The sequence below is a fragment of the Zingiber officinale genome, chromosome 2B, assembly GCF_018446385.1.
Source record: "Zingiber officinale cultivar Zhangliang chromosome 2B, Zo_v1.1, whole genome shotgun sequence".
Lineage (NCBI taxonomy): Eukaryota > Viridiplantae > Streptophyta > Magnoliopsida > Zingiberales > Zingiberaceae > Zingiber > Zingiber officinale.
In genome coordinates, this window is record NC_055989.1 from 103280001 (window position 1) to 103304302 (window position 24302).

At 38.4% G+C, this 24302-nt stretch overlaps 1 protein-coding gene across 3 annotated transcripts; it reads left to right on the plus strand.

The window, feature by feature from the left end:
- Positions 1-4207: 4207 nt before the first annotated feature.
- LOC122046595 (receptor-like serine/threonine-protein kinase SD1-7) lies at positions 4208-19642 on the plus strand. 3 transcript variants are annotated; one of them, XM_042607373.1, is made up of 14 exons: positions 4208-4559; positions 4650-4732; positions 4936-4995; positions 6133-6220; positions 11854-12350; positions 12520-12632; positions 13660-13819; positions 15824-16963; positions 17055-17216; positions 18244-18362; positions 18445-18655; positions 18750-18988; positions 19115-19265; positions 19352-19642. In XM_042607373.1, exons 7-12 carry the CDS (start codon positions 13732-13734, stop codon positions 18839-18841), a joined length of 1812 nt encoding a protein of 603 aa, XP_042463307.1. In that variant the 5' UTR covers positions 4208-4559; positions 4650-4732; positions 4936-4995; positions 6133-6220; positions 11854-12350; positions 12520-12632; positions 13660-13731; the 3' UTR covers positions 18842-18988; positions 19115-19265; positions 19352-19642. The 3 variants fall into 3 exon arrangements, with proteins under 3 accessions (XP_042463307.1, XP_042463306.1, XP_042463308.1); XM_042607372.1 differs by lacking the exon at positions 6133-6220; XM_042607374.1 differs by lacking the exons at positions 6133-6220; positions 11854-12350; positions 12520-12632; positions 13660-13819.
- The last annotated feature ends 4660 nt before the right edge of the window (positions 19643-24302 follow it).

Below are 24302 nucleotides of genomic sequence, written 5' to 3' on the forward strand. Positions count from 1 at the left end.
GAGTTGGGTTTGGAGGTAATACTTCATTCTGCCCTTCTAGTAGCCAAAATCTTTGCTGGAGAAAAGAGGAGAGCGAGCTGTGCTATAACCTTCTTGGTAGGCCATTGATTAAGAACCTCGCACACAGATAATACAATAACAAATGTTCCAAGACTTGGTCTGGGATTAATTGCGCGGGAGAGAAAAAATAGCAATTTACTAATTTTAAAAAATAAAAAAATATTAATAAAAAAATATTTAAAAATATAAAGAAAATATTATTACAAATTTTTGAAAATGTAATATTTTACTAATATCGATCAATGGTGAAAAGATGAAAATAATTTTTCAAAAATAATTTTAGAGGGAAAAAATGAAAGGCGTAAGGTTTTATTTTTTAACAAAAATGGACAAAAAATGATGAATAAGAAAGCTCGAACGGTAGTTGTACCGATTAGAGCGACCCCGCTCTGGTACCAATTATAGGATCGTAAAGCGCTAGAGGGGGGGGTAGATAGTGCTCGTGGCTATTTCGTTCATTTCAAGTAAATACGCAGCAAAAAATAAAAATACACAATGCAAATACCAAGATTTTACTTGGTGCAGAGCCTGTGGTGACTCCTACTCCAAGGCCCGCACGTAAGAGTGCCTTCAGTGGACAATCACTATAAATTCGCAGAATTACAAATACAATGATTAAATGCAGTAATAGAAATATACCGACAATTAAGAATAGAGAATTTAAATATTCCGATTGTCGGAGTCGAGTTACGACTTTGTCAGATCGTCTTTTAAGCAGCTTGAAGAAGCGGAAGTCGTTCGTTGTGTTGTTCTGAAGCTCCTGGTCGAAGCTGCTTTTATAGGTTGTTCCAGGCGCCCAGAACCCCTCCGAGCGCCTGGACCACGTGGCTCGGCCACTCCGCGTGCGCCACAATTACTAGTTATACCTTGTAGAAAACCTCTTGATCTTCTACCTTCTTCTTCTTCTTCTTTCAAGTAGTATCCGGCCTCCACAAGATCTCCAAGCAATAGAAAGTTTCCACCACAGAGGAAGAAGAGAAGAGAGAAAATAATAGAGGTTGTGTCTCTAAGGCATAATTAATTTAATTACAATAAAATTTCCTCAATTTTCCTTTAATTGAGAAAAATAAAATAAAATTTCCAATTAAATCTACATTGGTCGTTTATTCAACAATTAAAACTTCCTAATTTGTTTTGGTTTTAAAAATAAAATTTCTCTTTAAAAACTCTTCATGGTTGATAAAGGAAATTTCTATAATTTTAATTAATCTACAAATAAGGAAAGAGATCTAATCTTAATCTTCTTTTATAAGAGATATTTTAATTTAAATTCTCTTTAATAAATCATTTCTTCCAGAAGGCGTCCTCACCTACTCCTCTCATGAGAATTTACATTTTCCATGGGGACATTATCAACCTAGTATCTCTAGGACACGCTTCCTTCTATAATCAACAACACACACTATAAGTGATACCATTTCCAACTTATCGTTTATTGATTCCATAAATTAAAAATAAATATCAAACATAGTGCTATTATATTAGGATTAAGAGCACACACTTCCATAATATTTTCCATAGTCTAGGGTTACCACCCTTAAGACCTAGGGTTACCACCCTTAGGGCCTAGGGTTACCACCCCTAGGGTTTTCCACAGCCTAGGGTTACCACCCCCTAAGACCTAGGGTTACCACCCCTAAGGTTTTTTACATGTCTAACCGCAGCTAGGACTTTCCATCACCTAGGGTTACTTGTTGGGTGCTACTCAGAATATTATTCTATGTCCCCTGTATAAAAATTTATACAAATACATAACGTTTCTAATTAGGGATGAGTAAAAGTTCAGTTAAACTAAATTAATTAACTAAACTGACCTAATTTAAATGCCCAATTCGATTATTTTAGAAATTTATTTTTTTAAAAGAAAATAGCAATTATTTTGGATAATTCGATTTTAAATTTTCTAATTTAATTAAACTGAATAAACCAATATTACTGCAGCAGGTCACATGGCTTGGCCATGTCGCGTGGAGACATGGCTATTCCATGTGTAGACAAGGCCGTGTCTCAAGATTAGCCATATAATGTTTGATTAATTCGGTTCAGTTTGCATGATTTTTGATGGACACTTCAATCGGTTTGGCTATGTTGAAAAAATTTTAGTTTGTTCGGTTTCGGTTGAATCAATCCGATTTTGATCTGATTGCTCAGCCCTAACTCTAACACCATTATTTCACAGAGTGAAACTTTGAAACCAATCAAAGGTGATCATAAATGAGCCTGAAGATAAAAATTGCAGAAATCTATGGAATAGATCTAGCAGCAGATAAGATTGCAAGAGCAAGCGAGGGAAAACATGGACGAGATGAAGAAGCTTCTTTTGTGTTTCTGAAATTACTAGCAGCAACACTTACCGTCCCTACTCGGTCTTCATGACTAGTGAATTGAATATGAGATAAAACTTAAGTGAGTTATTTAATATGACTAGTGAATTGAATGGAAGAAAATTGGCAACACTTAACTAGTGAATACAAATTAAGAAATATGCAAAGAAAATTGGCAACATAAAGGTGCACCTTACCAACAACTAAAGCATTAAGACATTTACTGATAATTTGTTTTTTGTTTTTTAAATTATTCAAGTATTTGAAATTTGCCTGATTGATTCGGGAGATTGATGGTTTTTTTCATTTATACTTTGCCTATCGAATAAATCTGAAGCCTATGGAAATGTTGCATCTGAGCCATGGAAGTTATTTTCCAGCTGAATCTACTGCTAGATCTGTTTCATAGAGTTCTCCCAGTTCTATCAACAATTTCCACCTTTTCAACAGCTTTAAGGTGGATGGTAAATTGATCATCTTGTCTAGTAAAAAAACAACATGTATGCATCGTCAACAGGGAAAATTGATCATCCTGTATAGTTAAAAAAAAAAAAAAAAAACGTGAGTTAATATCCACTTGTCTCATCACCTAACTAAAAGGGCGAAATTTGATATTTTTAAAACTTATATTAAATTATTTTAAACTCTATTTTTTTGTAATTTAAATTTATAAATTAATATAAAAAAAAGTAGGATCTGTAAATTTTAATGTTTTCTATTTCAATTTATAAATTTGATATTTTGAAGGTTTTGACTTGTTCTTCTCAACCACATGAATGCTAGGTGATACAATGCATCATGGTAGGGTCCGGTCATTGGAAGTTAAGGGGACATGGTAATCAAAAGTCAAGGGGATGTGACAGTCAGAAGTCAAGGAAACGTGGCAGTCAAAAGTCAAAAGGATATGACAGTCAAAAGTCAAAGGGACGTGGCAGTTAAAAGTCAAGGGGATGTGGCAGCCAGAAGTCAAGGGGACATGACAATTAATATACGGAGTAGGACCTCTGGGGGGCCATCCAACGTATAAAGCCAGGGCGAGATCTAACGGTCAGGAAATCAAGTCTGCGGCAGGACGGGTGATCAGAGCAAAGCCCGACCTGGCTTTACTGGTCAAGTTTTCTCAAGCTAACTCGCGTAAGCAAACTCGTTATTCTCGATCAGGCCTGAATCACAAAGACTGGTAGAGAGGGACTCCGATTGCCCCCCCCCCCCCCCCCCCCAATCCGTCCAACCTGTTCATTAGCACGTAGCAGATCGGCCAACGCGGCCTCAACCATACCCGGGCAAGATAGTAAGCACTACGCGACAGCAGGTCAGGGAATCAACCACCTATCAGAGAATACCTGCTGCATGTCAGGGAATATTCTAGCGGTTGGAGTCACCTGCAAGAAGAACCTTCCTCCAGTCTATAGGAGAGGGTCACATGTTCTCCACCACCCAACAAGTCCTGACACCCGACACCCTCTGACAGGGGTCAGTCTCTAGAAGGTACGCACTGTCATATAAAAAGGGACATTCTCTCCCTTGCATAGGTACGCTCACTCGTACATTTGTCTACTTTTCTTCTTCCCTTGCACACTATTCTTCTGGGGAAAAAGTACCTTATTAGAGCATCGGAGGACCTACTTCGGGGACTTTTTCTCTGGTTCTTGGTCTCTAACGTTCTGTGTGCTTGTCTGAGTGTGCGCAGAGTTCTAGTGACGCCGGTTCAGGCCCAGTTGTTAAGTATGGAAAAAGAAAAAAAAATGAAATGAAAATAATAATAATAAAAATAAAAAAATCCCACTGCCACTACCATATCCACACACGTGCACCCATACTTTTTCTCCCTTTCTTTTCTCCTCTTCCCCACCGTAACTTGCTACTCTTCTTCCTCCTTTCTTCTCTTCTTCTTCGCCTCTTTCTCTAACAACAGCAGCTTCAAGTTGTTGGCCCTTTCAAGCCAACAACCACATTTCCTCTCCCTTGCTGTCTCGATTTCTTGGAAGCAACCATCGAAGCTCACTAGAGCTCATCGAAACCGCCAGTAGAAAGGGGAAAAGCAACCCTCGCTGTTGTGCTCTTCCAGAAAACAAGTACAACAACCCTTTCCCCCTTCTTTGGTTGTTTTCTAGCAAATCCCAGCCACCGGAGCCTCTTCTGAAGCTAGCTGACGCCCCTAGCAACAAGGAAAAGGTTTTCCTTCCGTTTCTTTCATTGTCTTCGGCACTTTCTTATCATTCTCTTAGGGTTCCAGCAACAACAGTTTCTCTTCCCTTGTTACAGCACAAGATTGAGTCAACATCAACCCTTTTCCTTGATTTGTCCCATTTTCCAGCAATAGGCGTAGCTTCAAAGGAAGTTGCGAGGTATACTTTATGCTTTGGGTTAATTGATGGGTAGTTAGGAAGGTTATTTAGATTAGAACAGATATTTCATTTAGGAATGTGAAGTGGAACGAGATAGTGAGATAAAAAATAATGATCTAATGGCGTCGAGTCGTGGATCATGTTCAGATTTTGTGTCATGAGTTTATTATCATTTTAATTATTTGAGTTATGATATTTTGTAGATACGAGCTCGAGTGGAGCGCGGTGACCTGCCGACACCCGCAGATTTTGCTGTATATAAGGTGGATACATCTACTCTTGTATATTTCCTTGTGCATGAATAAATATATAAATTGTATTATGTATATGTTGTATCATTGTTTTCAAAATGGGGATTAAACTGATATTATAAATAGCGAAATGGGTTAAAATATTAAAATCATTGGAGGGTAAATAAGTGATATTATTTCTAATTCATATGTGGGTTCATATTGGGATTGATATGGGAAGGGTTGTTTTTAAAAATTAAAGAAATATTTTGAATTACTCTTCTGTTGATACCTTGTCTTTTTGACTTGCTTGACCTTTCATACCTCATGCTTTTGATACTCTATATGTTGATACTTGTAGTTTTTTATCTGTGAACCCTATAATGATAAATTAACAGACTTGATACGAAAATATTACCTTGATTGACCATTTGTTATGAAAAGAGAATAATTATAATAAATTGATAAAATGAAATTAAATCCTTAAAGTGAAATAAGAAAGATGGTAAATGAAGAATATTAAAAAGTGGAGACCATGAGCTTAGCTTTGTACCAGAGCTTTATACTAGAGTACTGGACCACCCACATGTTATTGTGGTAGCACGGCGGCCCACGGTCCAGAGTACCTGACCGTGCACCCGAGGCGTGGTGGCATGATGTAGCCCTGGATCAGTGTTTATTATGTCTTCCACCGGTGAGAGTTGATAGCCCGTACGTCAGATGACGTATGCGACAGTTTTATACTCTGAGGAGGCATTTAGCCTATCCATATGATATTATACTCTAATGATATTGGCTCCGGTGATTCACTTTTTAGTTGATTTATCAGATTCAAACTATTGATATACATGTTGATATTACCATGATAACTTATAACCGAGTGATTAAATAATAAGATTGAAGAATTGATTTTATTAACGATGGCAAATGATGATAAGGTGAAGATCCTAAACTCTAATATAAAAAATCTTACCTGATTATAGATAATGAGAAAATGATGATACATATATATGTATAAATGTAGAACTTTAAGAATAATCCTAAAGTTGTAACGAAAGATTGTGATTTATTCTACTTCCTTGACTTCTTCAATAAGATTAAATTCATGCACATCTTTCTTGAGTATCCACTTAGCCATTTGGCTAACTTTCTACATTCCTTGGCCTTTAGTTTTGCAGGCACGGGGATCCTTTTGATATTATAGTTGATTTTGGACTTCCATAGAGTTGCTCAGAGATCTCGACGTGCTGATTTTCTGGTTTGTTTTACTTTTGTTTCGCTGTATTTACATTTTGAAATTTTGTTACAGATATCGTTTATCTGTATAGTAATTGTAGTTTACGAAAACTATGACAGATATATATAAATTTGATACATTTCGTGGTTATATTATTTCTATTTTATGTATGTTCCAGCCGTGTGGGCTGATGAATACATTGTTTAGGTATATATATTGTGATGTATATATGTATGCTTCATATTGTCACCGGGACAGGGGAGATGCTGTCGGATTTTTGTCTGGCAAGGACTCCTCTGGGGGCGTGACACCAGTAGTCCTTCATGGCCATGTGGGGGTCTATTCGCCAAAGCCCGCACGATCGCAGCATCACAGTCTCTCCTCCGTCAACACCAACGGCACTTCATCCGGCTCAGATTCCGGAAGGATTAATTTGGCGACGTATGTGGGAATCTTCTTGGCCTATTCTGGAATGTAAAGACGGACGACGTCGGGAGCTTCTCCGCCATTATCGCAGTCCTAGAGGATTTCTACGAACTTATTATCTTCTCTCCTCGATCCACGAGTATTCGGGAGTCGAGGGATTAAGTTGGAGCTTCAGCTGGTTGACAGGTTAGTTTTCCTATTATATTTTTTCCCTGACTCCACGGGTATTCAGGAGTTAAGGGATCGAGCCAAAACCTCAGTCGGTTGGCACGGCTCCTCAATCAAGTACGTTATGGGCTCTGCTCCCTTTTTACGGTTATAGGATCTACTATAGCTCCCTGATAAGAGAGTAAGATCCTAGTTCCTTGATCAAATACTAGAGCCCTAGATCTTCGATCAGACACTAGGGGCCCAGCTCCTCGATCAGACATTAGGGGCACTGCTCTCCGATCAGACACTAGGGACACAGTCTCCCGATCAGTGACTTGCAATACAGCTTCCCGATCAGGATTTAGGGGTCTTGCTGTTTGATTACAGGCTAGGGGCTTTACTCTCTGATTAGGGATTAGGGGCCCAGCTCCCCAATCAGGTGTGTTATAGACTCTGCACCCTTCACCATGAGGCTTTGCATCCTCTTACTGTTATAGGCGCTTCACTCTATTACTATTATATGCTTTGCATCTTCCACCTGTTTTGCATCCTCTTAAGTCTACAGGTCTTGCTCCCTTCACCCACGGTGCTCTGCTTTCTTTTATTGTTACAGACTCTGCTCCCTTATATGGCTATGGGCTTTACTCCCTTTGACTGCAGGGCTCAAATTATTTTCTCCTTGACTCTGCGGACATTTGGGGGTTAAGGGATCGACACTATTCCTCTCCCCGACTTCACGGGCATTTCGGAGTCAAGGGATCAAGTTAAATCCTTAATCGATCGACACCACTTCACGATTAGGTATGATAAAGGTTGTGCTCCCTCATATTGCTACAGGCTCTGCTTCAACGGACTTCATGGCTTATCTCCGTCGCTCTGCCCGACACTCACCATTTGCGTTTTGCTCCTCGCTATCACCTGGTAGTGATTTATTGACGCTCGGTCGGCATTTTCTTGGTCGCGCATTTGATACTACTCGCCCAATGTCTTTCAACCTACTCAGCATTTTTTGATTGCCAGGTTAGCATTTTTTTATTACTAGGTCAGCATTTTTTGATTGTCGGGTCAACATTATTCGATTGTCTCGTCGCGATTTACTGTCGCTCGGTCGACATTTTCTCGATCGCGCGTTTGATACCTCTCACCCATCATCTTTTGACCTGCTCAGCATTTTTCGATTGCTAGGTCAACATTTTTCTATTGTTAGGTCAGCATTATTTGATTGCCTGGTCGCGATTTACTATCGCTCGGTCAACATTTTCTCGACCGCGCGTTTGATACCGCTCGCCCATCATCTTTCGATCCGTTCAGCATCTTTTGATCCAGGTCAGCATTTTTCGATTGCCAAGTCAGCATTTTTCGATTGTCAGGTCAGCATTATTCGATTGTTCGGTTGCGACTTACTGTCGCTCGGTCGACATTTTCTCGGTCGTGCGTTTGATATCGCTCGCGCATCGTCTTTTGACCCGCTCAACATTTTTCGATTGCCAGGTCAGCATTTTTCGATTGCTAGGTCGGCATTATTCAATTGTCCTGTCGCGATTTACCGTCGCTCGGTCGACATTTTTTTCGATCGCGATTTACTGTTGCTCGGTCGACATTTTTTCGATCGTGCCCTCGGAACCCCTTACTTGTCGTCATTCCACCAGCTCGGGTTTCACCCTATTGCCTAGCCGCCATTGTTCGATTGCCCGGTCACGATTTACTGTCACTCGATCGACATTTTTTCTCAGTCGCTATCACGGCTTTGCTCATCCATCATGCTCTCTATTGCCTGGTAGCGATTTATTGTCGCTTGGTTGACATTTTCTCGGTCATGGTTTACTGTCGCTCAGTCGTCTGCTAAGCTTTCCATCCCTTGTTCAGCTCAGCATCGCTACAGTTGCTCGTTCAACGTTATATGACTGACCCGCGATATGACTCTGCATTCAGTAGCAATTCTATTTTTCATTTGGCTAGGTCTAGTCAGTCGGACTTGCGCCTCCTTCGACTAGACTTGAGGGGGAGGCTTGTGATGTGGATATTGGTGAAGGGCAGAGAAGAAATTAGGAGGAGGGGGGAGGGCATTGTGGTCAATTGCTAATTAGGTCTTTTAAGGGGAGCACTGGACGCACAACGAGAAAAAAAAGGGGGCTTCGTTTTTTCTCTGCCGCCAAGAGGAATGGGGGGATGGCAGCTTCCTCTCTCATCGGCACCCTCGAGCAACGGTCGCCGGCGACGACCACCTCCTTCCTCTTCCTTCTCCTCCTCCTCGCGACGCCGGCCACAGCCTTCCTCTTTCTCTTTCTACCTGCGACGCCGACCACAACCTTCCTCTTCCTCCTCCTCCTCCCGACGTCGGCCACAGCCTTCCTCTTTCTCTTTCGCCTTGCGACGCCGGCCACAGCCTTCCTCTTCCTCTTCCTCTTCCACTTTCTCCTCGCGACGCCGGCCACTGCCTTCCTCTTCCTCCTCCTCCTCGCGACGCCGGCCACAACCTTCCTCTCCCTTTCACGCTCCTTTCTTCGCCGATGTCGACCACTCCCCTCCTCTGCTCTCCCTCTCCTCCAGCCGACAAGCACTCCGGTCGCCACCTCCTCCCTTCTTCACGCTGACCACCAACGTCACCCGGGAGTCGCTTCCCCTCGTGTCGCTTCCCACTGCCATCTCTCCCCCCCCCCCCTTTGCTGGCAGTCTCCATGCACAGCAGCCCCTTCGTCGGCCACCTCCACTTGTCACAGCCTTCCTGGCCGGCAGCCACCACACACCGATTGTCGGCAGTCTCCATGAACAACAGCCCTTCGCCGGCCACCTCCACTTGCCGCAACCTTCCTGGTCGGCAGTCTCCACACACAGTAGCTCCTTCGCCAGCCACCTCCACTTGTCGCAGCCTTCCTAGCCGGCAACCACCACACACCGGCAGTCCATGTGCTGACTCCGCCTCGGTTCCAATTCTGTGTCGCTGTTGTATGCCAACCCCTGTGCCGATCTAGTTGTGTATCGTATCCTGAGCTACAACCATAGTGCACATCACTACTATGTTTTGGCCTTCGAGTTGTGGTTGAATCCCGATCTATGTGTCATCATCATTGTGTCCTGTCTATGTGCCGCGGTTGTATTTTGGATTGTGTGCTTTGTGTCTAGCCTTCGGGTTGTTGTTATAGTCCGGTCTACGTACTGAGATCCTATTCCTTCTTGCGTGTCGATGTCCTATCCTGATCTGTGTGCCAGTGTCCTATCTCGGTCTACGTGTCAAAGTAATATCCCGACCTATTTGCCAATATCTTATCCCAGCCTGCGTGCTGATGTCTTATCTCGACCTGCGTGTCGAGGTCGCATCTGGTTCCACCCACCTCACCCCACGGTTAGCCTGCTCAAAGTCATCTGCTCTTCCGGGTCATAACAACTCGAGCAGCGTTCCATCCGAGGGTGCCCCCTAGGCCAGAGTACGTTCTCCGCTCATATTTTATACGTATTTCATTATTTTATGTCTTAGCTTGTTACTTATATATTCGTTGGATCTGCTTTGAGTATCGAGGTACCAGGGACCGGGGCGACCCAGTCGTTGGCTGCAGGTAGCATTGACTAGAGAACTTCTAAAGACTTGATCAACATAAAAGTCATCTCAACATATCCCCCTCTGGAACGTCGCAATTCGATCAACATTCCATCTACCTCATCTGACGGTCCATTTGACTCAGTTTTCGGATAGGATCACTAGGCTCAATCACATTCTTCTCAACCACATTGAAAGCTCCTTCTCAACCACATTGAAAGCTATATATCTTGTTTCACGGAGTCCATATGCCTGACACCATTCATCATAAGTATTGTATTGCTTAATTAACTCACCACTAATGAGTTATTAGGGTCAGGTATTGCCATTCACTATCCAAGAAGTCTTTTATTTAGTCTTAAGTCCATTAATCATTAGCCAAATGAAGAATGTAATCTTCTTGGAGCTTGGAAGGATTGGACTGTTCTGCTCTCCACTTCTACCCATCTGACGATTGATGATTCCAGATTAACTTGTTACTTCTGTATCAAGTGGTATAAAGAGATTAATTTGCTTGATAATTCTAGACTCAGATCTTGTTTCAATAAGTGATTTAAGGTTTGATATATAAATACTGAATCTTAGTTTCCAAAAACAAAAGAAAATACTAAACTTTATATTTGCTAAATAATAATAATAATACATGATTAGCACATGTTTTTCATATTTTATCTTTTTCTTATTTTTCAATAAATTTACCAAACAACTTAATTTAAAGAATTAGTGATAAGGGGACATGCTCTGAGGGGCTGTTGGGTAAACTTAATTATTTTTTACTCAAGTTTGGCTCAAGGTATAGATCATTAAAGTCTATGCGTGAGACTCTTTATTATATTGAGACCCACCAAATATATATATTAAATCAAATATGAATATTAGTTTACAATAGATGAGTTTGGATATTAAATATTTAAAATTATGATTAAAATGAAATTTTGTTAAGATAATTTTTTATCGGTAATTTTATTTTTTTACTAACTAAATTAAATTTGGTCAATAATTTTAATTTTTTATATTTGACCAATAATTTTAAATTTTTTATATATTAAAGTTAACTTTGATCATTTTTTTTACTAGATTTGATTAATAATTTTAATTTTTTACTATTAGATTTATTTGGTAATTTATTTTTATTTTTATTAAAATTTAATACTTAATTTTTTATTTTTTATTGATAAAAATTTTATTTATTGATTAAAATTAATTTTAATTGATAAATTAAAAATATTTATTAGTTATATTTATCAGTAATTGATTTTTTTATAAAAATACTTTAAAAAGTTAAAAGCATATGTAATATTACACCATTATTTCTTTTCAAATTTGTTTTTCCTTTTATTTTTTTTCTTCTTCGTTATCTTTTTTTACGCTCTTATTATTGTCCTTACCATAAGTTATTATGTCCATTTTATTTTAATAATTCAGCATTGAAGTTTAATAGCTAAATACTTTTAGATAAATAAATTTGATCAATAAGTTATCGAAGTTAAAATTAATAACAAGGCCAGTGAATATATTTGTTATTCAAATCTGTTACTTCTAGATTATACAATCAGAGGCAGATCATCCACCGGGGGTAGCGTCGGCGGTCGCCCCCCTTGCCAGCGGAACGAGAAAAAAAATTGGGGGCAGTAAGAAACTCTTCGCACTTCACAGCCGCCGGAGAAAAAAAAAACAGAACATGGTGACGGGGATGCTGTGGGGCGCCACGCTGGAGGGCGCCGACGAGAAGATGAGGAGCGCGGTGGGGAAGGAGTTCCTGGAGGTGGTGGCGGAGATCACTGAGCTACTGGGGAGGCCCAACGTGTCGAACTTCTTCCCGGCGGTGGCGTAGATGGATCTGCAAAGGATCCAGCGCCGCATGGGCGTGTTCCTGCACCGATTCGACCGCATCTTCGAAGATATCATCGAGATGAGAAGAAAGAAGGCGGCAGCGTAGGCGAAGGAAAAGACTTCTTGGAGTTCATGCTGAGGCTGGAGAAGGAAGGCTGCGACGGGAATACACCCTTCACCATGACTAACGTCAAAGCTCTGCTCATGGTAAATGTCACTGTTCTGCTCCATTCATGCTCAAAAACAAAAACAAAAAAAATCAGAAGTAGAAGAAGAAGATTATTTCTAGTTTACAGTTTGATTTGAAGAATCAAGTGACTTCACTAAATTTGATTTCGAGTTTCTTACGTTTATGTGAAATCTTATAATTTGGCAGGACATGGTGGTAGGCGGAACAGAGACCACATCCAACATGGTAGAATCCGCTATTGTGCCGTCGCAGGGAGCTCCCCTGCCGGCCACACGCTTTGCCGCAGGTTCAGCCTTCAGGTAAGTGGGTTTGGTTTTATTTTATTTTATTTTATTTTATAATTGTTTACTAATTACAATGTATGATTTATTAATAATTATTGATTTATATTATTAACAATTGAAAATTTTGATTATTTAAATATTTAATTTGTTTCTATATATATATATATATATATATATATATATATATATATATATATATATATATATATATATTTGATTGTTGGATAATTAAAAATTTAGATTTTATATATTTGATTGTTGGATAATTTGTAATTTAATTTTTTATAAATTTTGAATATGTAATTAGTTTTTTTATTAGTTGTTAGTTAATTGTGATTTGTGAATGTTAATAATTTATGTTAAATTAGTTTTTTTTTAAAGAATTGTGTGATGAATGATGCTAAATAATTTAATTATGTTATTGTTAAATTGTTGACATTAAGTTTAGTAAAATAATACGTTATGTTGATAATTTAAAAATATATTTATTTTAATTATATATAGTTTATTAACCGTTTAAAAAAAAATAGCAACGTTAAAATTGCAATCGTCCCTCTATGTTTGAAATCCTGAATCTGTTATTGTATACAATAGAACTTTTATCGTTACGTTAAGACTTTTCTTGATCATCGAAGTTAAATTTGATTTATAATTTTTTTAAAATTATAATTAAAATGTATATTAATAGTATTAATTATATAGGATGGTGTGGTGGTACGTCAAGACTTCCCTTTTCTTGACTGAGACACGATGAATTGTTGAAACGGCTTTGCATTTACTGCAATTGATATAAAGAAATAGTAGAAAATAATATAAAGTTTTGGAACATAAGCTATCACTTCCCATATAATATAAATGGGCTTAATTAACTGAAAGAGATGTCCGGTGATTCCCTGTTGTTTCGTTTTATATTGTGTTGACAAATCGTGGAAGTAGCATGACAATCTACAACCACACGCGCCTTTGACGTATTCCAAATCAGTTGACTAGAGACTTCCGGCTGTACCATCATCTTCTAAAATTGTTAAATGTTATATCTTAGCTTGCAGCAACTCGGCGCAAAGAACACAACAACAAATTGCAGGTGCGGGCAACGCAAATCCCCTAAAGTTCTATGGCGCGGATGCAGCTCTTTCTCCTACAATTCTTGGCAATAGTGCTAGCAGAGACGTTCTTTCTACTTAGCCGATTTGCATCATCTGGTATGTTTAAGAAAGAAATCTTAGTCCAGAATTAAATTATATTATAAAATCGTAAGATTTTTGTCTATTTGTTTATTTGGCAGCGTCGAAGCCTCAGGATCTATGAAAAGTTTATCATAAACTCATAAAGTAATACTTTAATATCTGTTATTTCAAAATCAACCTAATGAATAAAGATTTTAGACTTATAAAAGACATATGGCCACGGAAGCGTGTAGTTGTTAGGACTCGTTTGTCTGTTAGGATAGATAATGTCACTGAATAGTAATTCGAAGTTCTCATCGATTGTTAATTTTGTGCTCATCTACAAAGAATTATATATAATAAAAGATATAGATCAAATATACAACCGAACAAATAGATGGAGACAAATCAATTTTATGTGGTTCGGAACTTCCGGTTCCTGCTCCACGATCAAGTCCTAATGATGCTCCACTAACTTTCTCCTTAGCATAGGAAGAGGAGAAATCTCTTATAAGCTATTCTTGGACAAGCAACACAAATAAAAATAAAGATACAATAGAAATTATAAACAATGCAAATGAAATGATTTACAATAATGAATCTTTGTTTGGATCATTGTTGGTTGCTTTAGATTGTCTTTGAAGATCTGAAATCGAATAACACTTTTTCAAAGTCTCTAAAAACTAGCACTAAAATTCTTCATGAATCCCTTATAATATTCAGATTGAGATCGATTTTCGTCTAACAGTTGACTCTTAAAACCCATTGAATTCGAACATTACCTTTGTAGAATGACTCATTCCAACTCAATTTTGACCGACATTAGTTGACTGTTATTGTTCATCAATCAATTGTTGTTATATTAATCAAGTTTCCAACTCTAGTTAGAAATCTTTTATTCAGTGCAGCAGTACCAACAGTCAACTATTGCTCATCAATCGATGGATCCAAATTAATCAAGTTGATCAATTAGGTTCCAAATAATTTATTTGTTGCAACAATGTTATCAGTCGAGTCCTCTATTAGTTGACTGATACGTAAACCCACTTAAACCTTATCAAATTTTGAATTCAAAATTTAGGAGTTTATCAGTCAATTGATACCTTTTTTTGTCTTAATAAGGTTGAATTATTGTCTTTCTAGTATCTGATTGATATTATTCTATCAAGACTTTCTTTACTTGACATTCAATCAATATGGACTTGTCAGGACTTCATTTGCCTAGTATTCGATCAACTTGACCCATCGAGATTTCACCGTTGTCTAGCATCCTGTCAATCTTGACCTATTAGAACTTTACCATTGCCTAGCTAACATCTGACCAACATTGACCTGCTAAAACTTTTTGTCTCGAACTTAATATCTAATCAATTTCATTTATTGAGATTCTCTTATTGCTAAATGTCTGATCAACCTTGATTCACTTAGACTTTACATCTTATGCAACTCTTTGTTAAACTTTCACTTGTCAAGTGTGCGATTAATTGTAATCCACTTGGACTTCTCTTTTGCCGACTCCTAGTTAAACTTATTATCAAGTATTCAATTAATCATAACTCACTTGAACTTCTCTTTTACCAACTCACTATTGAACTTACGACTGCCACTTGTTTGGGATTTTTTTTACTATTAAATATTTGATTAATTTAGGCCTACTTGATTTCACGTTCTACTCACCAAATTAATCTTCGTTAACTTGACCTGAAGTCAATTGCAACGATAATTAAGTTCTCTCTTCAATGAATTTTTCTTCTACTTGTCATTTCATCGTCGTAAACAACATATAAATTAAACATCAAAATTCAACTCAAACCAACTCAAACTTATCAACCTTGTTTCGCCAATCTTAACCGGAGGTTAGTTAACACAATATTTGTTGCCCTGAAATAAGTGTACTTCACCTATTTGGAAACTTGATAGATAGTCCTGTTTAATAGGAGAAATTGTAGCACAATTTGATATCCATTTATAGCATAAGTTGTGTTTATGATGGCATTAAAAGGATTTTATTCATCTATTTATTTATCTACTTTGTTGCAGGAGATATAATGACGGTTAATCGCTCACTTATCCATAACCAGACATTGATCTCCGCAGGAGGCGTGTTCCAACTGGGCTTCTTCAATCCAATTAACGATTCTACGAATGCATACATAGGAATTTGGTACTATAATCTCCCACCGAGAGAAAGCAAAGTAGTAGTATGGGTCGCCAATAGGAACAAGTCTGTCGACACATCCATGACATCCTTGAACCTGACTTCCGATGGAAATCTAATCTTATTTGAGGAAGGAACACGGGTTTGGTCCACGGGAACATCCGCAGAACTCAATTCCGCACGCTTGCAGCTTTTAGACTCAGGAAACCTCGTGCTGACTGCCGGCAACTCTAACAGAATTCTATGGCAGAGCTTCGACCATGGGTGTGACACTCTACTCCCTGGCATGAAAATGGGATTCGACTTCCGGACCAACACTCCGTGGCAGCTCGTGTCATGGATGAATGCCACGGACCCTTCTCCGGGCAAGTACATCCTCAGGCTGGAGACGTATAATGTTCCGGATTTTTTCATGCTTAATGCGAATGGATCCGTCAAATTCGACCGCATTGGGCCATGGAACGGGCAATGGTTCGTCGGCCTTCCAATGCTGGGGGACAGCATCGCAGTGTACGTAAATTTCACATACGTGTCCAACCAGAATGAGATCTACTACATCAATGAATATCAGACTCGATCTCCAGGGTTATTGCGGTTGGTAGTGGACGAAAACGGAAAGAGCCAGATTTTGGTTTTTGGAGGGGGGCAGTGGAATTCTTTGTTGTCTAATGCGGACTACGATTGTGATTACTACAATAGTTGTGGCCGAAACAGCGTTTGCAGTAGGGGCTACCTCTCAATCTCCTGTCGTTGCTTGGAAGGGTTTGAGAACAAAAGCGACGGATGCGCGAGGAAGGAACCCTTGCATTGCTCGTCGAACCAGTTTTCGAAGGAGCTGAAGGTGAAGGTGCCCGACACCGAGAACGCAACCTCACGAGGCAAGATTAGTCTGAATGCGTGCAAGAAATCGTGCTTGGATGCAGTGATCAATGGGCCTTATGGCTGCATAACTTGGCGCGGTGACCTGTTGGATCTCAGAAGTTTTACCGACGGAGGAGACGATTTGTACATTCGGCTTCCAGGTAGGTAGTTGAGTTATGCATGCATGAAATTGGATGATCAGAGTAACATTATATTTAATCATCTATTTTCCTTCTTTTCCTTTTCCTGCAGAATCATCAACAACGTCAAATTGGAAGAGGCTCGTGTGGGCGATAGTCATTTCGGCGTTTCTGGGAATTATTTTGCTGTGCAGTGTAGGTGTACTCGTTAGAAGGAGGAGAAACAGAGCATCGACTCGCAGATTGCAATTGCAGTTTCCAAATGTGGAGAAAGGTCTTGCACAATGTTTTATATCACCGTACTGTTAGTTTTCAAAGTTACTTCGGATTTAAAAAGGATTGAGTCAAATTTATTTAGATTAATCAATCAATTCTCAACTTTCTACAAAAAAAAAATATATATATATATATATATATATATATATATATATATATATATATATATATATATAGAGTCTTGATATTGTGCGCGACGCGCACAGTAAACGACTGTGCGCGTCGCGCACAATATCAGCGCTTTTTATTTTTTTTTTAATTTTTTTTTAGTTTTTTGAATTTTAAAAATTCAATATTTCCTTATTTAAAATTTAATATATAGATATATCCCCTAAACATATTACAATACTCAATAAATACTTAAATTAATTTTATTTTAATTTTTTTTTTAAACCAAACACTATAACCTAATTAGAAAGCCTAAACCCTATAGGTAAAATTTAAAAAAAAAATAACTTTAACACTATACCCAAAGCCTGAACCCTATAAATAAAATCATAAAAAAATTTTTTAATTATTTTTTAATTTAAAAATAAAAAAAATAAAACAAAAAAACAAAAAAACGTTGATACTGTGCGCGACGCGCACAGTCGCGCGACGCGCACAGTATCAAAACTAATATAGATATATCCCCTAAACATATTACAATACTCAATAAATACTTAAATTAATTTTATTTTAATTTTTTTTTTAAACCAAACACTATAACCTAATTAGAAAGCCTAAATCCTATAGGTAAAATTTAAAAAAAAAATAACTTTAACACTATACCCAAAGCCTGAACCCTATAAATAAAATCATAAAAAATTTTTTTAATTATTTTTTAATTTAAAAATAAAAAAAATAAAACAAAAAAACAAAAAAACGTTGATACTGTGCGCGACAGTCGCGCACTGTGCGCGACGCGCACAGTATCAAAACTATATATATATATATATATATATATATATATATATATATATATATATATATATATATAATTATTATTATTATTTTACTAATTCATAGCGTGATCCTTGTGCCAGGTTCGATCAGCACATTGGATGTACTTCCTTCATATGATTTGCATACTATAAAAGGTGCAACAAATGATTTTTCCGAAGAAAATAAACTTGGCGAAGGGGGATTTGGTGTTGTTTACAAGGTAAGACGACTTTCAGTATCAAGAAAATAAAGATCTAGCCTTTCAAACCTTTAAAGTTGAAGAAAATGATACATTTTATCAGGGTCAATTGGATGATGGACAAAAAATTGCTGTCAAAAAATTATCAAGATACTCCTCTCGAGGCCCAAATGAGTTCCTGAATGAACTCTCCGTGATAGCCAAGTTACAACATAGAAACTTGGTTCGTCTTCTAGGCTACTGCATTGAAGGAGATGAGCGTCTTATGATACTCGAATACATGGAAAATAAGAGCCTTGATGCCTTTATTTATGGTCAGACTATTGTCTCACGTTTCTTATTACCTTCACAAATGGTTAAAAACTACTCACAACACATTTATTTGATCTTGTAAATCTGAATCTCCAGATAAAGCTAAAAGTTCATTGCTAAATTGGCAAAGACGTTTCGATATTATAATTGGGATCGCTCGAGGCCTTTTATACTTGCATCAAGACTAGATTGAGAGTCATTCATCGTGATCTTAAGCCCAGCAATATTCTCCTTAACAAGGATATGAATCCAAAGATTTCAGATTTTGGCATTGCAAGGATATTTGAAGGAGATGATGCTCTTGAGGATGCAACAACAAGACCTGTTGGAACATTGTAAGTCTTTTAAATTGAGTTCACTTGATTTGATTAAATATATAAGTGAAGGTTGGAGGACAAATCACAAAGAAATATTAAGTTATCTCAATTTTTCTCACCGTGTCCTTTTAATTGTTTTTGTAGTGATTACATGGCACCTGAGTACTTATCACGTGGAGTTTTTTCACTCAAGTCAGATGTATTTAGCTTCGGTATGATAGTACTAGAAATCATAAGCGGAAAGAAGAATAGAGTATTTAGTCAAACTGATACAAACTTAAATCTTTTAGGATATGTAAGTTTTAGTTTCAATATACATAGTCTTTCATTTCTACATGGTGCTATCTAAAATTTTAAAATATGTTTCCTACAACATTACAGGTGAATAAACTTTGGAGGGAAGAAAGATCTTTAGAGATTGTTGATGATGCTTTAAATCAATCATATCCAACAGAAGAAGTTCTGCGTTGTATTCAAATGAGTCTTCTATGTGTACAAGATAATAGTAACGATAGGCCAACAATGACAGAAGTGATGGCGATATTAACCAGTGAGGATCAATTATTTTCTCCGGTTATGCAACCTGCTATAACATCAACTAGTAGCGAAGGAAATTTCACTACCAATGAAATGAGCTTCACACTTGTAGGCCGATGAAATATGTATTTCATTCTTATCTGATCAATATTTAGCAGTATTAGAGTCCGTATGTAAAGTTTACTATAAAGCAATCCTGAAACGACTTCGTTGGTTACTATCTGCACCTAATGTGAAAAAAATAACTATTAACATTTCACTTGAACAAACCATCGTCAATACAGAAAGCAGATAAGATGATACTGAAAATTACAGAATAAGAAAACATCAAAATTATTAAAAAAACCTATAATTGAAAATGTTGGCCAATCATTAATATTCTCGATATTCTATCTGATCGTGTTGATTTTTGTAAAAGTTGAATTTTATGAACTTTGATATCACAAAGTATGATCAATAAGAAAGGAACTCATTTCACCTCATCAGCCTATATGTCACAGTGAGACTCATTTCTGTCCCCTCGGGGATGGTGTGGTGGTTGACATGGGATGTTGCCACATGAGGTCTTAGGTTAAAACTCGGTGTGCCCGAGCATGCCCTTTCCCATGACTTGGCCACTTGTACTAATGGCTAGTAGTCACCTGTGATTTATCTCCTCCGTGTTGAGCTAGAGATGGATTGACGGGGGCACTTAAGGCGAGCGAATCACCTTTTGCCATAGTGAGACTCATTTCTTCTATAGTTAAATCTCCTTCACTGCTGAGGTTGACACCATTACAGGTTACTTTAGTGGGGTTAGAAGTTGATTCTCATCAGCCAACATCATCATCAACTCTATCATTGTTGGCCTATCTTCGCATTTGTCTTGCACACACAAAAGAGCCATTTGGATGCATTGTAGGATTTCTATTGTTGGGTATGAGCAATAATCATCAAGAATTTTCAAAGATCTACCTTCTAAAGTTTATATGCCTACAATCAAATAAAAACTAAAATTTGAGCTCTATGCTATATCGATATACAAAGGTTTATTTATTTTGAAACTACACGTATATGCGCTAAAAGATTTAAATATGTATTTGTTTGACTGACGATTCTATTCCTCTTAACGCTTAAGATTTTGAATACTATCACTGAAGCTAAAGACATTCGACTTAAATGATCAAATATTCATCTGCTAAGTACTTAAGCGCCATATATCCACTACATTATCCCTCTTCCGTGTTGGTCCTGATACGGGTTGGCGGGGGTGCTATGAGCGAGCGTATTCACCTTTTACCATCTTGAATGGTATCATTATTTATATTATATAATAGTAATAGTATGATCTTGATTTTAACTTACAATGTTCCAATTGGCCACAGTGTAGCTGCATTTTCAAGGATTCCATCCCCTTCAATTATTCTTGCAATACCGAAATATGAGATCTTCATAGTCATGTCCTTGTCAAGGAGGATATTGTTCGGCTTAAGGTCACGATGAATGACTCTCAAGATGGAGTCTTAATGCAAGTATAGAAGGCCTATGGCAACCCCATTACGATCTCAAGATGCTTTTGCCAATTTAGCAATATCCTTTTCGTCTTCTCAAGTTATGAATAGTTTTTCATAGCATTTATCAAACAATATATAAGAATTAATATAAGTGAACATACTAACCAAAAAGGAAAGTATTTAAGTTCAAATTCCATGTATTTCAAGATAATAAGCCGCTCATCTCCTTTAATGCAGGAGCCCAACAGACGAACAAGGTTTCTATGTTGTAACTTGGCGATTAGTGAAAACTCATTATGGGACTCATTTGGGTCCTGTGATGAGTATTTGGACAATTTCCTGACGGCAATCTTCGATCCATCTTGCAACTGACCCTGATGAAACATTATATTAATTTTTAAATGTATAGATCTGAAAAATCTTTGGTGATACCAGAAGCTTTTACCTTGTAAACTACACCAAATCCACCTTCTCGAAGTTTGTTATCGTTGGAAAAATCATTGGTCGCCAATTTTATTGTATGCAAATCATAGGAAGACAGCGACCCTAATGTTTTGGCCGAACCTGGAACAAAGATCGTAACGCTAATTAGTAGAAAACAATGAACAATCAAGAATAGAGCAAACAGAGATAGTCACACGCGAAGCAGTGACGAAGGGAAGAATGAACTGACTAATTCCTAGGTTATTAAGCGAAGCAAAGTGTTCAGAGTCGATTGTGATCAATTTGGCTTTGATGCACCATCATAATCACCATGATCAACACAATGATCGTCTCCTTGGGGCGGTGCGATGGTTAAAGCATAGGGTGTTGCCACATGAGGTCTTGAGGTCGAAACTCGGCGTGACCGAGCATAACCTCCTCCATGCCTTGGCCATTTGCACTAATGGCTAGTAGTCACCCATGATTTACCTCCTCCGTGTTGGACTAGGGACGGGTTGGCGAGGGGGCGCTGGGGTGAGCGAATCGCCTTTTGCCACATGATCAACACAATGATCAACACATGTCTAGGCTCTTATCGCCTTTTACTGTAATGATCGACACTTGTGAGTGGGAGAAGAAACGCCAAGATCAACAAAAGACAGTCACACTCGCACGCAAAGGCCATTACCATTGTTTCTCCTTCGGGTAAAAGTGAGGGCCAGTACACTATATATAAATATAGAAAACTTATGCTGCAGTGCTTTTTGTGCGGTTTTGTGCGGCACAAGCTATTCACGTCATCCGAGCTGGCAAAAAACCTGCTGCACTTGCACATCAACAGCGTGGGTAAAAGAAAAAGCAAAACCTTCCTCTCCACAAACCCTTATTGAAGAGTGTCGACTCCTCTCCTCATCGCGTCCCTCTCTGAATCCCCTCCTCTCCTCGTCAGGAAGCAGAGCCGCTCTCCTCGTCGCGAAGCAGAGCCGCCTCCCTCTCTCGCCGAAGCTCGAACGTGATCCTCTCCCTAAACCTTCCCTCGACACTAGGGCATTTCTCTCCGCCGAACCAGGGTAAAATCCGTGTTGCCTCTTGTAAAATCTTCCGAGTTAGGTTTTTCGTTGTAAAATCCTTCTCTCTTGTAAAATCTTGCTATCTATTCTCTTGTCCTGAACAATGCTCTTGTTTTTTGTTGTATTGTGCTTGAAGATTCCTTATCCCTCTTATGTTAAATGATATGCTGCAAACACTCTTGATAAAAGCTGAAGTTTCTTTATTTATGCAATGTGTTGTGATCTGTGATTGAGTTTTGCTTAGTTGTGTCAATCAGGTAAGCGTGTGAGTTTTTGTGTTTCTGCCTGTTATGAAGCATTTATCAAATTTGGAATATGGTATTATCTTTGCTGTATGTTAGAGTAACATGGTTAGTCTAACAGGATGTTTATACATGTGAAGACGAAGTTGGCATGCCAATTGTTATTTGGATCAACCATGTTTGAGTTCTGATTCTAGTGTTTTTGTCAACAATTATGTACCTATGTCGATATCAGGCAGTGCTATTAGGTATTTTAAAAATAATAAAGAAACCAAATAATGATTTCTCTTCCATCTGGGATTTATTACTGTATATGGTAGCATCAGCGATGAGTTCGTTCACGATTGAGCTGATGCAAATTTAGTTTTTTTAAATCTTCGTGAAACTTAGCTTCGTCTGATCAACTAGTTGTTTGATGAATATTACTTAAATTTATGTTGTGATAGTGGAGCAGTTGTATACCATGATAGTGGACCAAATTTATGTTGTGATAGTGGAGCAAATTTATGCACGTCTTGCTAATGTCTAGTTATTTTACTAATCTCCATTTCAATAATAACATTAACACTTACTAGTTATTTGGAGCAGTTGTTTACCTAAGAAATTGCATGATTTGTTCAATCAAATTTAGAGTTTAGAAATTGCATGTCTAATTAATTAGAACAGTTGTTTACTAATTAGAACAGCTATTTGGCTGCCACTGACATCTGGGCTTAGCTCCTACTAACTTTAGAGATTGGCTCCCTCTGACATCAAGGCTTAGCTCTCAGTGACATCCGGTCTTAGCTCCCACTAACATCAGGGCTTAACTTCCACTAACATTCAGGCTTGGCTCCCACTGACTTCAGAGCTTAGTTCCCTCTAACTCTTAGGGTTTTGCTCACTCATATTGCTACGGGCTCTACTCCCTCATATTACCATAGGTTTGTTCTCACTGACTTGGGGTTTGCTCCCTTTGATTGCTAGGGCTCAAACTATTCTCTTCTAGACTTCATGGACCTTTAGGAGTTGCGAATCAGGCACAATGTCACCATTATAGCCATTGCTCGGCATCGCTATAGTCACTCGCTCGGCATCGCTAAGCCGCTCACTCAATATTGCTACTGACACTCGCTCAGCATCACTATAGCCGCTCGCTTGGCATCGCTACAGCGTCTCGCTTGACATCAACATAGCCACTCACTCGGCATTGTCATAATTGCTCGCTTGGCATCAACAGAACAGCTAGCTCGCCATTGTCATAGCCGCTAGCTCGACATCATTATAGCCGCTTGCTTAACATTGCAATAATCGCTCACTCAGCACCACCCACGCATCCACTCGTTCAACATCACTACAGCCGCTCGCTTGACATCGCTACAGTCGGTCGCTCGACATCGCTACAACCGGTCGTTTGACATTGCTACAGCCACTCACTCAGCATTGCTATAGCCGCACACTCGGCACCACCCATGCAACCACTCACTCGGCATCACCCAAGGCTTCGCTGTTGGTTGCTACTCGGAAAACCTAGAGGTTCTACTGTACAAAAATTTTGTACAAAGGTCTGAACCTTTTCCTAGCTACC

Excerpts from the sequence above, each read along its gene's own strand:
- LOC122046595 (XM_042607373.1), top strand. The coding sequence starts at position 13,732 with ATGGCGCGGATGCAGCTCTTTCTCCTACAATTCTTGGCAATAGTGCTA. Across the intron at positions 16,964-17,054 it reads TTTGTACATTCGGCTTCCAG|AATCATCAACAACGTCAAAT; the intron begins GTAGGTAGTTGA and ends CTTTTCCTGCAG. Across the intron at positions 17,217-18,243 it reads GTTTCCAAATGTGGAGAAAG|GTTCGATCAGCACATTGGAT; the intron begins GTCTTGCACAAT and ends TCCTTGTGCCAG.